The sequence below is a fragment of the Anolis sagrei genome, chromosome 1 (genome assembly GCF_037176765.1).
Source record: "Anolis sagrei isolate rAnoSag1 chromosome 1, rAnoSag1.mat, whole genome shotgun sequence".
In the NCBI taxonomy this organism is placed as follows: Eukaryota; Metazoa; Chordata; class Lepidosauria; order Squamata; family Dactyloidae; genus Anolis; species Anolis sagrei.
The window spans coordinates 159625343-159642861 of NC_090021.1; the positions used below are offsets into that span (position 1 = coordinate 159625343).

Below are 17519 nucleotides of genomic sequence, written 5' to 3' on the forward strand. Positions count from 1 at the left end.
GCTTAGAGCGACACAGATAATTCCCAGAAGTGTCACTGACAAAAGGAATAACCTTTTTTTCTTACATTCCAGACAGCATGGAACTTTTCTTTATGAAAAAAAGAGCTGAAGGTTTTTGAAAGTGTAAGAACATTTGAGGTCTAAAAGTAATCTTTCTTCTTTTCTGAGATAGTATATCAGGAGAAAGAGAGAGGGAAACTTTTACTGAAAGTATTGCAAAAGATGTACATTTTTATCAAGGTTTACATGCATCTGTGACAACATTTATTGAAAGGGACATACATATATTCAAAAGAGAACATTCAAATGATAATGTCAATTTGAAACTTGGTATGCAGCTTTAAAAGGAAGCGTTCACCTCAAAATAATGTGACACTCATAACAGAACTCAGTAATCTCCTTTCTTCATGTTCACAAAACAACATCCTGATAATGCCCAATAATACCTCAAGCTAGATACAGATTGCTGGATTTCGAAGATCAACACTTCAACACTGAATTTCTCCAAAATCATCAGAAAGCCAATAAATCAGGCTTACTAATGCAACGTATGTACATTAGTGTCATTCATTTTGTTCAGCCTCCAGTGACGCAATGGGTTAAACCCTTGTGCCAGCAGGGCTGAAGACCGACAGGTTGGAGGTTCCAATCCAGAGAGAGTGAGGATGAGCTTCCTCTATCTGGGGACATGAGAGAAACTTCCCACAAGGACGGTAAAACATCAAAAACATCCAGGCATCCCCTGGGCAATGTCCTGGCAGACAAACAATTCCCTTACACCAGAAGCAACTTGCAGTTTCTCCAGTCACTCCTGACACAAAAACAACCCCTCATGACAAGTGGAATAAAGACAGAAACAACTCCCCCCTCCCCCAATCTTGAAGACACATCTAAAGGTCTGGTCAAGAGGGCCTCCAGAGTAGAGTTTGAAAACTGCAAAGTTGAATGGGTGGAAGGGAGGTCCTTTTACACCATGCATGAATTTATACATAATTTACACAATAATCATAAAATCTGGATTTTTCTTAGCATCTAATCTGAAGTTTTTGTAATAACCAATGCATAGAGTTCGACATATTCTTCATCCTCTGTTCTGGAAACTATCCAGATATGTTTTGCTGAACACTCAAACACGTAAACATGATATGACACACCAAGAATTTTTAAACCTTACCAGCGTTAACTATGGCATCAATCTCAAGGACCGTGATATCACCTCTGTAGAGGGAAACTTTCTCGCTCAGACATTTCTGCATGGGCAAAGCTTCCTGTGTGTTTTCTTCTGTTAAAAAAAAAAACAAAAACAGCTTTAAGCCATGCATACAAACACAGAATCATACAACACTACATATTGGAAAAGGACAAACCACAGGTCACAATACTGAATTCTCATATTCCTACTGCAGGTTTAATATTATAAATATTAAAAGACTGTAACAGCCAGATATTAATAATTAAAGCGAATAAATGCAGCCATATGTCAATGCTAAGCAAGTATCAATTGCAAGTATGAATCTGTGCCATACAACTCTCTCTTTTAAACAGTGGCATGCATACAAAGTAGATTTACACCAACCAAGATGCCTAAACCTAACAGGAAAAAAACTGCCAGGAATTTGGAAGCTACTCTGTCCATTAGGAGACCTTGAAATATTACAGCCCTCCTTACTATCCCTCAGCCCTAAAAGCATTTTTAATTGGGTGTTGTGTGGTTTCTGGGCTGTATGGTTGTGTTCTAGCAGCATTTCTCCAGACATTTTGTCTGCATCCGTGACTGGGATCTTCAGAGGAGAGCCATGGATACAGCCATGGATGCAGCCATGGATGCAGGCAAAATGTCTTGAGAAATGCTGCAAGAACACAGCCATACAGCCCAAAAACCACACAACACCCCAGTGATTCCAGCCACGGAAGCCTTCAACAACATTTTTATGTCCATAAATGATCACTAAAATGTCTTAAGAGGCAGAGCATTTTCAATTATCTGCTGGACTACTTGAGGTTTAGAAATCACTTTTTTGCCACTGACAATTTTCATGCCAGTCCTTGTTGAGAAAAATCAGAGAATCATAGAATTGAAAGAGAACACATCGTCCATCCAGGCCAACTCCCTGTCATTTAGAAAAAGCACAATCAAAACACCCTTTACAGATGGTCTCTGTTCTGGTACGACCATACCAGGAGCTCAAGCTTATCTTGCTATTTGTTGAGTGTTGTATGTTTTTTAAAGTTCTATGCATTTGCAATTAGATGGCTTTCCTTACTTTGCAGTTATTGGGTCAATGACCTGTCACTTATCATTAGGTTCCCTATTTCTGCCCCCTTTTTGGGTTTTGGAGGGAATAGGAGCCATTTTAGGTCAGTCCACACAGAGAAGACTTTCTTACAGGACTTAAACCAGGACCTCCTGTGAAAGGCTTCATCATTTACAGCTTGGCCGGGGAGAAATAGCCCCATAGCTTGGCCAGGGATATACTGTCTCAGCACAGCTTTTGCTGGGGACTTTACAGTTTGCTGAGGAACTTACAGCCTCTCAGCTATCTTGCTAGGGATCCAGTCCCACAGCGCTTCAGCCAGCCATCACTGGGAAGTGAACATCTTCCTCCTCCTGGAAGTTCTGCAAAGGTCTCTGTTCAGTAATGGCCCTTCACGGCAACCATAAAGAAGATCGGACCGGGTGTAGGGGCCCCACTCCAACAGAAGAGAAGACAGATTGCCCAGGGTAGAGGTCGGGGATTTTCCCAACAGTGAAGGAACAGTAGCCTGCCCTTGGGGGCAAGATTGAGAAAGCCAACAGTTTATTAAGAAAAGTTTGAACCCAATCGTTGAAGTCTTGTTATTTGTTCAGTAATAAAGATTCTGTTGCATCTTTAAAGACTTTGAAGCCCATCTTTTCAGGAAAATCCCAAAAAACCTCTCTCTGAGGCAACCCCGGTGTCTCGTTGGGCTCACAGAAATTAAGTCCTGTTTACAGTCTTTTATAGGAGCCCAGCGCGCGACAGCACAGTCTCTGTCCAAAGAATGAGTCCCACTCTCTACCACACTCCAAGGCAGAAAGTTACACAGCTGAACAACTCTTATGGTCAGGAAGTTCTTCCTAATGTTCAGGTGGAATCTTCTTTCCTGTTATTTGAACCCATTGCTCTGAATCCTAGTCTCCAGGGCAGCAGAAAACAAGCCTGCTCTTCTTCCTTATACCAACCTTTCAAATATTACCAAGTCTCCTCTCAACCTTCTCTTTTGCAAGCTAATGATACCCAGCTCTTTAAGCCTCCCCTCCCCTCCTATGGACATGTTCTAGCTTGATCATTTCCTTCTTGAACTGTGGTGCCCAGAATTGGATGCCTGAGATGTTAAACAGCCCGTGGAACATTGCAAAAATTTCCCTCACATTCCCAGGGCCCATTTGGGAGCGTTTTGCTGGGAAAATTTTGTTTTTCTTTAATTTATTTTATTAAAAGGACATTCTAGGTGCATCATGTAGCTCACAGGGTGCACTTTCCCCTCTACCCAGTGTATACAATAGAGTTTGCAGTTGTACTGCACAAAAACTAAAATCAGCCTGTTTTGCAATCTTTGCAAATGCTGATTTGTTATCAGTAACTGTTTATTTTAATACTTATTTTATATACCTATCAGGCATTCCCTACCACACGTTGCTGTGGCCCAGTCTGTGTATATGTGTTTTATGTGTGTATATGTGCGTGTATATATTTGTGTATATGTGTATTTGCATATATATGTATGTGGTTTTGCTCATGCGTTGTAATGTAATTTTTGTTTTTTGGCTTTTAAAGTATCTTCTGCTCTGTTTTTCAGTGTTTTTATGAGTGATGGTCACTTGTTGGCCTGATAGGTGTCTTGTGTCCAAATTTGGTGTCAATTCGTCCAGTGGTTTTGGGGTTATGTTAATCCCACAAATGAACATTACATTTTTATTTATATAGATATAGCCAGGGTTACGTAAAAATTTATCAGATGAAAAGGGGTCACAAGTAAACAAAGTTTAAGAGGTTCATATGTCATCACCAGTGGTAAAGTAATAGGGTGACTTATAATGCAAAACAGATGGAGGGCACCAGAGGGGAGAAAACTAGTCTATCGGATTGCTCGAAACTTTTGATTTATTGTTTCTTTCTATATACAATTGCCAAAGGAGTTCTTACAGTAAGCACAACTCCCTGAATGGTGCCTTCCTTTTCTGTATAGTTCACAAAGGAATTGTGAGAAGAAAGGAGTACACGATAGAGGGAGGACTTGCAAGTACTCCACAGTGGAACATATAGTAGTAGCTGTTAAAGCTGCTGTATCATTTGTTCTCTTCCAGCACTTCAGAGGTACTACTGAGCAAGTAAATTCAGTTTGACCCAGCTTCTCATACAACACAGGCAATGAACCTTTAAAACATCAACTTCCTGAAGTCTCAGCAAGCATGGTTAATTCTGAGATTGTATTCTATATCATCTAGGGACAGCCTGGGAAAAGCTAAGATCCCTATGCCGGAGAACTTGAAAATTAAACTATCAACAAGAATGCTGCTATGAGATGGTTAATAATATCGCTTCAGATAGTGATGTGCCCTATCCAGGTCCCCTTTCCACCCCAAATTCCTATATTCTCACAACATTTTAGTCTTGAATCCAGTTCAGTTCACCTTGCTTTAAAGTTATGACCTACCATCACATCAATCCCTAGCTATACCTTTGGCAAGATCAGGGGAGTGAGAGAACTATCTAGCATTTATAGTACGACCAAGTGGAAACAACTGCCAGTTAACACAGCCAAGAGTGTAAATACCTTCTCTTAAGGAAAAAAACTCCCCAAAGGAAAGATTGATTTGCCAGGGAAAATTTGATACTAGTCTTCAAACATACTTCACTAGGCATCTCTGGTTCTAAAGACTGTAGAAATATAATATTCCCCTCTTTCTTTTATATATGTGTGTGTGTGTGTTTTAATTTTACATATTCATAAAAATGAAACAAAACTATACACATGTATATAGAAATGGAGCAGTGCAATACTACCTAACATTTATACACGAATTGTATTTGACTTCACCATTCCCTCCTCCAACCCTTCCCAGCGTGATGTCTTCCCGTCCTTTGGATCTGAGATATTCATAGACAGTTCTGTTCTTCCCTTGTATTACATTGTTTTATTATTCTTCCTTCTAGCCTTATTATTATTATTTTTAAATTCCTCAACTGATTAAATTATGAAGCCTTCTAGGAAAACTTTCACTTCCATAGGTAAAGGTAAAGGTAGTCCCCTGACATCAAGTCCAGTCATGTCTGACTCTGGGGTGTGGTGCTCATCTCCATTTCTAAGCCGAAGAGCCAGCGTTGTCCGTAGACACCTCCAAGGTCATGTGGCCGGCATGACCGCATGGAGCGCCGTTACATTCCCGCCAGAGCGGTACCTATTGATCTACTCACATTTCCATGTTTTCGAACTGCTAGGTTGGCAGAAGCTAGGGCTGACAGCGGAAGCTTACGCCGCTCCCCAGAATCGAACCTGCGACCTTTCGATCAACAAGCTCAGCAGCTCAATGCTTTAACCCACCGGGCACTTCCATAGGCTTGGTTAAAAGATCATGAGTAAAATTAAAACATCACAACACCTCTGTCATACACAAATGCTTTCCAATATTTTAGATTACAGTTTGACCCCTGCATCCGTGATACTAGCATCCATGGCTTCATATCCACATGAGATAAAATATGTCATCTCTCTTGGCATTTTGTAGGCTCTCCAGTCAGACTTTATGGGATTCTTGGATCGTAAGATCTTTGCTTCAGTAGGGTTTGCCATAATCTGCAGCTTCACATATCCTTGCTTTGGGGTCTTGCCTATCATTCCAAGAGGTAATGGATAATAATAATAATAATAATAATAATAATAATAATAATAATAATACTTTATTTATACCCCCCTACTATCTCCCAAGGGACTCGGTGAGGCTTACATGAGGCCGAGCCCACACTACATCAATACAAGCAATAGCAATTACAAAACAAAACAAAATACTAATACTAATACAAAGCAATTAAAATAAATCTCATACACAAAATAGCATAAACATTGAACAGTGGCACAAAACACATTTAAAAACTATGGCTGGTAATGAAAGCAGTTGTGAACTAGTGTTGGAATAAGATTCCAGCAGACCAACGTTCAAATAACTGCTTGACCATGGAAACTTACTGGCTGACTTTGGACAACTCATTCTCTGGTTTCAAAGAAACTCAAGGATGTATTGATTCCATTTATCTCCCTTCCCCATTCTGCTAATTCTATTTTTTATGTAATGCAGTGCTTCTCTTCAGACACACTTTATACATACAAACAAGTCTGTGAAGCAGAAAAGGTGATAGCCTAAGTGGAGTTAGTTTCATGGCTCAGTGCTGATTTGAACCTAGTTCTAACAGGCCAGCGGTCAGTGTTGTCCTGGCACTTGCGAGTCCTACGTTCCCATACCTAATGAGCCAAGAAAGTCACTGAGGACCTTGTGGCTGCTGTTGTGTTATACTGGGAACTTCACTTGAAAAGTCTGCTAAAAGGCAGCAGCACAGATAAGGAATCTCTCAAGTAAAATGAAACAGCTATTGAAAGAATGGTACACACTTTATTTTGGACATATGCCAACAATATGAAATGGCAAAATGTCACCATGGATTTAAAAAATAAAAATAAAGTTACAATACTGCATAAAATAATGCTTTTTTTCAAAGTATAAAATATTCTACAGCATAATGTACAAATGAGATATGAAAGAATGCACATTACAACATTATTATAACCTCTGTTAAAATATTTCGGTATTTTGTCAATGACTTGTAACCAACAGAGGTAGTTGCATGAGCATCAGCTATTTTAGCTGGAATTCTATTGTATGAAAATCCTTCAGTCTGCTAGGAACTTTCTGTGAAGTTGCTGTAGTAACATTAATTGAATAGAGTGATAAAAGGAGCAATTCAATAAAACATGGCTGGCTATCCCAATAACACTTGTTCAAGAATGACAAGTCCAAATGCGAACTGCACATAATTCTTTCTCTCCTGTCACAAATTATGAATACAACTCTCAAATAATGTGGTTTGAAGACAACACATGCTTCCACTAGACCAGGGGTCCTCAAACTTTTTAAACAGAGGACGAGGTCACAGTCCCTCAAACTGTTGGAGAGCCAGATTATAATCTGAAAGAAAGAATGAATTCCTATGCACACTGCACATATCTTATTTATAGTGCAAAAAGAAACACTTAAAACAATACAGTAATTAAAATAAATATAAACTTATTAGTATTTCAATGGGAAGTGTGGGCCTGCTTTTGAATGGTGAGATAGGATTGTTGTTGTTGCTGTGTGCTTTCAAGTCATTTCAGACTTAGGTTGACCCTGAGTGAGGGCCGGGTAAATTAACTTGGAGGGCCGTATCCAGCCCACAGGCCTTAGTTTGAGGACCCCTGCACTAGACCATCCCTTCTCTCAGCATGATGAGGCCACTGAACAGCAACAGTTCTGTAAGAAAGTGGGCTTCAACAGTTATTGGAGGGACACATCTCATGCCTCAGGAAAGAGAAACTTAAGAGGTGGAGGCAGAAACAGGTCTCACAAATAAATTTCTTCCTTACTGCCATATGAATACACTCTACACCAGAGTTTCTCAACCTTCCTAATGCCACAGCCCCTTAATAAAGTTCCTCATGTTGTGGCAACCCCCAACCATAACATTATTTTCGATGCTACTTCATAACTGTAATTTTGCTCCTGTTATTAATCATCATGTAAATATCTGATAGGCAGAATGTGACACAAATACCCGATATGGCCAAATTTGAATACCAGTAGGGTGGAGGTGAGGATTGAATCTGTGATATGGGAGTTGTAGTTGTTGGGATTTATAGTACAGCTACAATCAAAGAGAATTCTGAATTCCACCAATAATGGAATTTAACCAAATTTGGCACACAGAACTCCCATGACCAACAGAAAATACTAGAAAGGTTTGGTGGACATTGGGCTTGATTTTTGGGAGTTGTAGGTTACCTGCATCCAGACAGAACTATGGACTCAATCAATGATGGATCTGAACCAAACTTGGTACGAATACTCAATATGCCCAAATTTGAAAATTGGGGAGGTTGGGGGGGGGGATTGATTTTGTCATTTGGGAGTTGTAGTTTCTGGGATTTATAGTTCACCCACAACCAAAGAGCACCCTGAACTCCACCACCAATGGAATTGAACCAAATTTGGCACACAGAACTCCCATGACCAACGGAAAATACAGGGAATGTTTGGTGGGCATTGACCTTGAGTTTTAGAGTTGTAGTTTACCTACATCCATACTCAAACAATAATAGATCTGGACCAAACTTGGCACAAATACTCAACATGCTCAAATGTGAACACTGGTGGAATTTGGGGAAAATAGACCTTGACATTTGGGAGTTGTAGTTGCTGGGATTTGTAGTTCACCTGCAATCAAAGAGCATTCTGAACCCCACCAGTGAGAGAATTGGGCCAAACTTCCCACACAGAACCTCAAAGACCAACAGAAAATACTGTTTTCTAATGGTCTTTGGTGACCCCTGACCCCCCCTCGCGACCCCCTTAGGAGTCCCGACCCCCAGGTTGAGAAACACTGCTCTACACACTAGCTTTGTTCAGTAGGAAACAATGATTTTTGAGTAACTGTGTACTACACCCACTGACCACAGTCTACAAAGCTAGGCAAATCTCTATCGTACACTGATAAAAGTTTTGTTTCGCATGTTACATCACGTGCAGGAACCTTGTTTACCTGGGTAGTGTGAAATGGAGTGATTCCAAAGTCCTAGGATGCTTGTCAAACAGGTTTTTTTATTTTCACTTATCCACAAATAGTATTAGCACTTTATAATATGTAGTGATTGATCCATATAAACACAATTACAGGGAACTTCTATCTCTTTAGCTCAGAATCATAGTACAAATTATTAGATAGGATACAGGTTTTACAAATACTCATATATATAACATAGGCACCAAGATGTATTATGTGACTGCTGGATGGCAGCAACATTTCCAGAGGTGCCAAGAAAATAGCTGTCCACATTGCTATGCTTGCAATTATTTCTACTGTCACTCATCCAATTGGCTCAAGATTATGCTGCTCCTTACAGAATCAAAGGACTGTCATGGCTATGCTATAAAAAGAAATGTTGTGGCTTGTGATACAAGAAGTGCATCATAATTAAAAGGAGATGCATGATATGTTCCTGGTTCCTGAAAGACATATTTAGTGCACACAAAACTATACACTTTCAGCAGTTTGGCATTTGATATTGATTTGGCTTCTTCTTTCGCAAATGTCTTGATAAAACCTAAGACTATCAAACCTGTTTTAAACAAACACACACACATATACACTGCTATACATATATTTAAGTATTTTAAAATTATTTTAAGTTTGCACAAGTCTGGACTGCTCTGCCTTAAGATGTACCACTAGATGGAGCCTTTACTCAGAAAATGATACCGCTTTTGGGAAGTGCTTTTTAGATGCTAAAATATCAATTTATTATATTACATAGAAAGTAACATAATCAGATTTTATAAATGTACGTTCCTAGAATAATTCAACGGCAGCTTTCATTCACAGAAGACCATTTCATTGGGAAAGCAAGACACATTGCTAAAGGAGTACAGTACTTTGGTTTGGAACTTCAATTCACAATGAATGAAAAGAACAAAATAACTGTGCCCAAAGAACAAAGCAACTGGGTCCCACTTACAAAACATAGAAGATTGATAGGATTTCCGTTACACCCTGCAGTGCCATGTATCCAACCTATGTATCCATCCAGAGCAGGAATGGAGAGATCCAGGTTTGCAGGGGGAAGAGAACAAGTCCAGCTTAGAGCTTGAATGTAAAGCAGTGTATTATCATTTTAGTTGCTGTGTGCCTTCATGTCATTTCCAACTCATAGCAACTCTAAGACAACTCTATCACTGCATTTTCTTGCCAAGGTATGTTCAGGAAGGGCTGTCTTTGCTTTCCACGGAGACTAAAAGATTGTGACTTTTCAAGGTCATCTAGTAAATTCCTTTGACTGAATGAGGTTTTGAACCAACACTCAATACACTACTGAACACAGGCTCTTGTTTGTTGCTAAAAGACAAAATATTTATTACTAATAAGTTTCTTTTTTCATTTAAAAATATTTAGATCAAGAAAAATGTCCAAATATTCTCTTAGATGCAACTTTTTAAGGAATAAAATCACATAACTAATAATATCAATACGTGTTCTTTCACCAAAAAAAGTCCTCAGTTCTTGTGGATTTTTTCGGGCTATATGACCATGTTCTAGAGGCATTTCTCCTGACATTTCGCCTGCATCTATGGTGCATTTATCGCCCCATAGATGCAGGCAAAACGTCAGGAGAAATGCCTCTAGAACATGGCCATATAGCCCGAAAAAACCCACAAGAACTGAGTGATTCCAGCCATGAAAGCCTTCAACAATACAAAAAAAAGTCCTATTTGCATCACTACTTGTTATATTACTATAATTTGAAAACATTGCAACCAGAATAGTTTAAATAGGTAGCTTTTCACATCTATCTGATACACTTTTGCTTGAGACAAAATTGTGCCTCAACTAGACCACCTCCATCAAAGCACGGTCAACATCATCAGCCTTGCAAAACAGATTTAAGGTGCTAGGCCAATTGCATGAAAGACACTGCAGACAAATTCAACCAGAGAAGTCAGTCATAGCACTTGATGAACCAAACCTGGGCACAGAATATTATTTGAGAAGACAGAAATACTCAACCACTCTAACAACCACCATGTTAGTCAAGCCACTGAAATCTACAAGCATGTGGACAATTTCAACAAAAAGAAGAAAAGCATGAAAATGAAAAAAAAACTGGCTACAAGTATTTTTTAAAAAACCTCTAAAATCAGGACAGTAAATAAACAACAACACTCAGAAAATGGGAATTCCAGACAGGAATCAATCAGGGCCAGCTAACACCTCCCAACAAAGGATTGCTCCAGGCAGGAAGCAGACAGGCTTTGAAGCTGCAAGGCCATTCAATGCTAATCAAGCTGGCCAATTGCAGCATTCATACTTGCCTCTTGCATGGCAGAGTTGGAGTAAATGGGCCATGTGGTCGCTTTCAGTCCTAATATTCTATGATACGATTAATTATGTTTGGTTTTAAAGTGAATTTCAGTTATTTTGGAGGATCCAAAATAACTGAAATTCACTTTAAAACATTCACTCCAATGTTTCTACATGATGTAGGAGACTTTGGGGACAGTGGTAAAAACAAAGGAAACAAGTCTACCAAATAGAATTCTCCTAAGAAGATGAAACTAAATCCAGAAAAGACAGAGCTTAGTCATAAGGCGGATCAGGGTGTGGGATTTCAACCTGTGTTGGATGGGCTTGCACTCCCCCTGAAGACACAGGTTCGCAATCTGGGGGTGATCCTGGATTTATTGCTGACCCTGGAACCCCAGGTGTCGGTGGTCGCAAGAAGCGCCTTCAAACAGTTAAAACCTTTGTGCCAGCTGCACCCATACCTTGAGTCACCAGACTTGGCCATGGTAGTCCACGCCTAAGTCACATCCCATTTGGACTACAGCAACACTTTCTATGTGGGACTGTCTTTAAGGATACTTCAGAAGCTGCAATTAGTGCAGAGATCGATGGTTAGATTTCTAACTTGAACACCGTATCATGAGAGGTTGACTCCCATGCGGCGGCGGCTCCACTGGCTGCCGGTCCACTTCTGGGCTAAATATAAAGTGCTGGTCTACAGCCCTAAATAATTTGGGTTCAGGCTATCTGTCTAAGCACATCTCCCTATACAGAGCATCCCGTGCACTGCGGCCAACGGAGGAGGTCCTCTTCTCAGTCCCACCTACATCACAAGCTCGTTTGGTGGGAATGAGTGAGGAGGCCTTCTCTGTGAACTCCCTCCCTAAAGAAGTAAAAATGGCCCCAACCCTTCTCTCCTTTAAGAAACTTCTAAAAATGCACCTATGCACTTTAGTGTATGGAGAGGAGGACGACTAAGACACTAACTGCTCGGAATGCTGGCTAGTCCAATTTGTACTATATGGATGCCATGTTACATTTCAAATAAACACTGGTGCCAACCATTTTAAATGTAACTGTATTTTAAATTGCTTTTAAGGTATTTGTTGTAATGTTTACTTATATTTTCGTTAACCATGTCTTATTGGATTGTTTTGTTTTATATTCCATCACAATTCTTCATCACAAGCTCACTGTTATTACTGTTGCTTTATTGTGTATTGTTTTGATATGTTTGTACTCATCTGAGGCATTGAATGCTTGCCTTTTTGTGTGTGTAAACTGCCCTGAGAGGGTGGTCGAGAAATAAAGTATTATTGTTATTATTTTACTGACACAAAACCACAATATGTCACAGCAAACAAGATATGCTGCATTTCATATCACAAAATTACAAGCCGAACACTTCCCAAGCGTATGGGACTGTGATGTATGAATGAAATCATGGTTTTGGAACCAGGCTTTTAGCTAGCAGGCACAATGGCACTTTGGACATTGACCTGGATCATATGATTGTGTTATGATAATGGAAATGACCATATGACTTGATAAGTAATGTTATTGTTTTTAATCTATTGTGTCTTCATGGTTTTATATTGTTGTTTATATTGTGATATTGCAGCATCGAATTGTTGCCAGTGTTAGCGCTCTGAGTCCCCCCTCGGGGGTTGACAAGGGCAGGGTAGAAATGTAGTAAATAATAAATAAATAAATAAATAAATAAATAAATAAATAAAACAAAAAATGGAAGCCTTTCTATTATGTCCTTTGCTTGCCATAACAGGGAGTAACCATCAGAAATGTAATCATCATGAACGCCAGTCTGCTACCGAGTACAATTTCGAAGTGCTGGCTTTAGCCTATAAAGCCCTAAATGGCTCCGGCCCAATTTACCTATCACAACGTATCTCCTCCTATGAACCACTTCAGAAATTAAGATGGTCTGGGGAGACCCTGCTCTCACTCCCACCTCCTTCACAGGTATGCCTGGTGGAAATAAGATACAGGGCCTTTTCGGTGGTGGCCCCTCCCTCCCCAGTGAAAATAGAGCAGCTCCCTTCCACCTGACTTTCAGAAGGAAAGTGAAAACCTGGTTCTGGGTTCAAGCTTTTGGAGATTAACTACAGTGCAATAATAGCTATGGAATTACGTGCAATGACTTTTGGAATGGCCCTGGATTACAATTGTGGATGGTGTGATTTTTAAGTGATTGTAATGTTTTTGTATGTTTTAATGTGCATTTTATTTTTATTTTAAATCCTGAACTTAATGTATTTTAACTGTTTGTTGTTCAAAGGCACTGGATAGTTACAATATGTCAAGCTGTGTTGAGTCCCCTTCGGGGTAGAGAAAAGTGGTTTACAAATAGAGTAAATAAATAAATATTTTTGGTGGGGGACCTGGAGTGTTCCCATCCTGGATCCTTCAGTTGATGCATGCAAAAACAATCCATGTATTTATTGCAGAATGAAAATAATCCTAATGTTATCTGGAATGTATTCTCTATTGACTGAAACAAGGCAAAAAAAGTACAAATACTCATGCATGCACAGCCTCTAGAACTGAAACAGTTCATACCCATCTGATTTCCCCAGTCCTCGTACCCAATACCTAATATTACAGATAATATTGCTATTTGTAATTCACAATACCTGTGCTCTGGTTCTACCGCACAAACAGCAATCTACTCTTACAGTGCCTATGGATGATAACAGATTTTGGGATTTTTTTCTAATATGAAAATGTATTATGTAATTTTGCACATCAAATCTCCTTTCTGTTAAGATTTTTTTAAGTACCTCTAAGTCACACATGTCAAACACAAGGCCCATGAGCTGAATCTGGCCTGCCACATCATTTTATGTGGCCCACGAGGCTTTCAATGCCAGGGCAACATAGTTACATTTATAGAGTCTTACAATTACAATTGACCCTTTAAGGCAACCATAAAGTTGATGTGGACCTTGGTGAAAATGAGTTGACACTCCTGCTCTATGTGAAATAGGTCAAGAGATCTTTCTGGGCAATGCAACACTGCTGTAGAAGTATCCAATCTTTATTCTTATTTAAGTTATTTCCATGTTCATGTAAGCTACTCTGAAAATTCTTTGAACTGAACAGTTGATATCACTTAAGTGTAGCAAATGATATTATCTTCAACTAACAATGTTGTTAGAATTAATGTATTTTGAAACAAGGAATATCAGAACTTTTTTTGAAAAAAAACACAGCGGGTCAAGGATGTAACCACGGATTGCTGACCTGAAATGATAAAGTTGCTGAACCATTCAAAGAGCAGACTGAGAGTCAACATGCACACACAAGACACACCAGAGCAAAGGTGAGCAGCTTCCAGGGAAGGGGAATACACACACCTGAACCAGATCCAGAGTGATTCCATATTCAATTCAAATTTTCTCAGTTCTAGTTATTAGCAGTTTATGTTACATTACTTTAAAGTTTTGGATACAAGTGAAGCATGAAAATTGAGCTTAACAATTACCTTGCTCCAAGCATCTTGCAGTATTAAGGTTGCACAAACACAGGAAAGAACAAATTCCCTGTTTTCCTAAGTGGAACAAATCCACTGAATGACTCTGCAAACAGATAATAGCAAAGTACTACCGCAGGCTGATACGTCTTGAGCAAGAACACTATCAATAGTACAAAGGCATTTTGGGCCCAAATGTCAAAGGGGCATATTTTGAGTGGTGTGGGACAGGTGCTTCACTTCTTAAATTAGGTCACTGGGTAAACATGTTTTGAAAAACAAGTCCTTTATTCTTTAAACTAGGACATTCCATAAAATATTTTGAAAATGTTTTATGCAAAGCCATTAAAATACTGCTCTCTCCACCAAAATATAACTACCGTTGAGTGCTAGAAGAACTATTTTAAGACCTTATCTTTAGTATGATCCTTTTCCTCTTCGTCTGGGCCATGCTGTTGATTGCTTATTTAAACTGTTTTCATCATGAAGGCAATATACACAGTGTTCCAATAATCATACTTTGGAAAAATTAACAATTATGTCTGTAACAACAGATATTTTGGAACATATTCGCCATGAGTGGTGAAGACTTCATGCGTTCTAATTGATATTTTGTAAATAGAGGTACCCTCAGCTACAATTCCCCATTTTTCCTATAGTGGAAAAACTACCACACAAACAAATGCCTGATAAAAAGCAAGCGATTTTAAAATACATTAACAGTTAAATGTGTGACGTATTAAAACACCCGGTTAAATTAAATTGCTTTTTCTGGCACCTAAAACTGTAACACTGCTACTAGCTGCAATCCGCTTAAGAATATCAGAGAAATGACATACCTGGGTCAGAAAACGTTCTCAGTAGAGAGACATTTTTTCCTTCTAGCATCAAGTTAGATGGGGCAACGTCAATATCAGACAATTTCACCTTATGGAGGCTCTGTCGAACTGGCTACGTGCTAGTAGACTGAAGGTGAACCCGGCGAAGACTGAGATTCTCTGGCATGGCCGCTCGATTGGTCTGACCCATTTGCTACCCACCTTCGATGGTGCTGCCCTATCTCCTTCGCCTACCGTTAAGAGCTTGGGTGTCGTTTTGGATTCGCAGCTCACTATGGAAGCTCAGGTCGCTGCTGCCAGCAAACAGATCTTTTTACATCTCCGACAAGTGAGGCAATTGGCACCCTACCTATCTGATGAAGCTCTGGCAACAGTCATCCATGCCACGGTCACGTCTAGGCTGGACTATTGCAACGCCCTGTATGTTGGCCTTCTGATGTCTACGACCTGAAAGCTCTGTATTGTTCAGAATGCGGCAGCCAGGCTACTCACAAGAACACCCATGAAATGCCATATAACACCAGTGTTGCGGCATTTGCATTGGCTTCCAACTGATTACCGTGGTCTATATAAGATGCTAGTTCTGATCTTTAAAATTCTTTACGGCCAGGGTCCATCATATGTAAGGGTCCGTCTCTCATTCTCCCATAATCGGAGGTCACAACGACCATCCCAACGTGACTTACTCTATATACCAGGTCCTAGAGAAGTGCACTTGGAAAGGACCAGACGCAGAGCTTTTTCTATTTCTGCCCCTGCCTTGTGGAATTCCTTGCCGCCCTATATGAGAGCCATTCATGAGTTAGGGCCTTTTACCCTAGCACTTAAGACATGGCTTTTTACTAGAGCTTTTGATCTATGTTAATTATTTCAATATCTGTATGTATGTATTTTTATCCTTTACAATTTTAGCTTGTAAATTGCCTAGAGCATCTTGGATGGAGGACGATTAATAAGTAATTAAATGATGATGATGATGATGATGATGATGATAAGATTTTGCTTCCCCTTCAAAACAACTCCAACTACTAAGGTACACCCAAGAAATCATGATCATGGAGAATGGAAAGATTCGATAATCCAACCTCAGTTTTGGTATTAGCAATGAATGAACACAAAGAAAATAAGCCATTACATTGGAAAGAGAGAAGTTAACACTATCTAAAAGTGCAAACAGATCTGACAATATTACCATTTAATGTATGCAATTCGTAGTCCACCATATCCATGACTTCACAGCCTGCAGATGCAACCCACCATGAATTAAAATGTGCAAAATAAAGTATATTTGAATCTGTCACAGGGTTAGCATACCAGCCACCCATATCTGCCTTCAAGGTTTGCAAGGCTTGCAAAAAGATTGGGAACCTGTGGTGAGGATTATTAAGTCCCTATTAAAAATGGCAGCAGACAATAATGGAGGTGGTGGTGAGTCACAGAATCATAGAATCAAAGAGTTGGAAGGGACCTCATGGGCCATCCAGTCCAACTCCCTGCCAAAAAGCAGGAATATTGCATTCAAATCACCCCTGACAGATGGCCATCCAGCCTCTGAGTCCCAGCTACCAGGCACACAAGGGTATATTTTTCAGCCCTACACCTACCTCCAAGGAGCCCAGCAGCTGTCCAATTCTTAAAAGCAGAAGCATGTGGCTGGCTTTCACCCTATAGGCAAAGGGCCCTGAAAAATGAATGCTTCATAGTCTGCCTGGCAGACAGAGCTTGGTAGTTCCTTCACTGATGCTTGCTGCCATTTTTAATAGGAACTTGAGCATGCATTTTAGTTTTTGGCACAGTGACAGTTTGCAGAAATCAATCATCTATGTATATTTAGAGCCCATTGCATAGTATACTGTGAAGATAAACAATATTGTTTTTGTGACACAAAAATTAAATAAGCAAAAAACAAAAAGGAGTTTTTAACTCAATTAGATAGTCATGCCTTGAGTCAGTATTTGGTAGAGGCTCTTTTGGAAGCAATGTATAAAGTATTATTATTATTATTATTATTGTGAGGATTTTTTTGTGTGCATCAGGAGCGACAAGAGAAACTGCAAGTTGCTTCTGGTGTGAGAGAATTCACTT

At 39.6% G+C, this 17519-nt stretch overlaps 1 protein-coding gene across 1 annotated transcript in view; it reads right to left on the reverse strand.

Moving 5' to 3' along the window:
- Positions 1–17519, reverse strand: part of MACROD2 (mono-ADP ribosylhydrolase 2) — a 1709805-nt gene that overhangs the window by 1663270 nt on the left and 29016 nt on the right. Inside the window, exon 3 of the mRNA XM_060784142.2 lies at positions 1175–1282. Coding sequence (XP_060640125.2) covers positions 1175–1282 — 108 coding nt within the window. The remainder of the gene's footprint in view (positions 1–1174; positions 1283–17519) is intronic.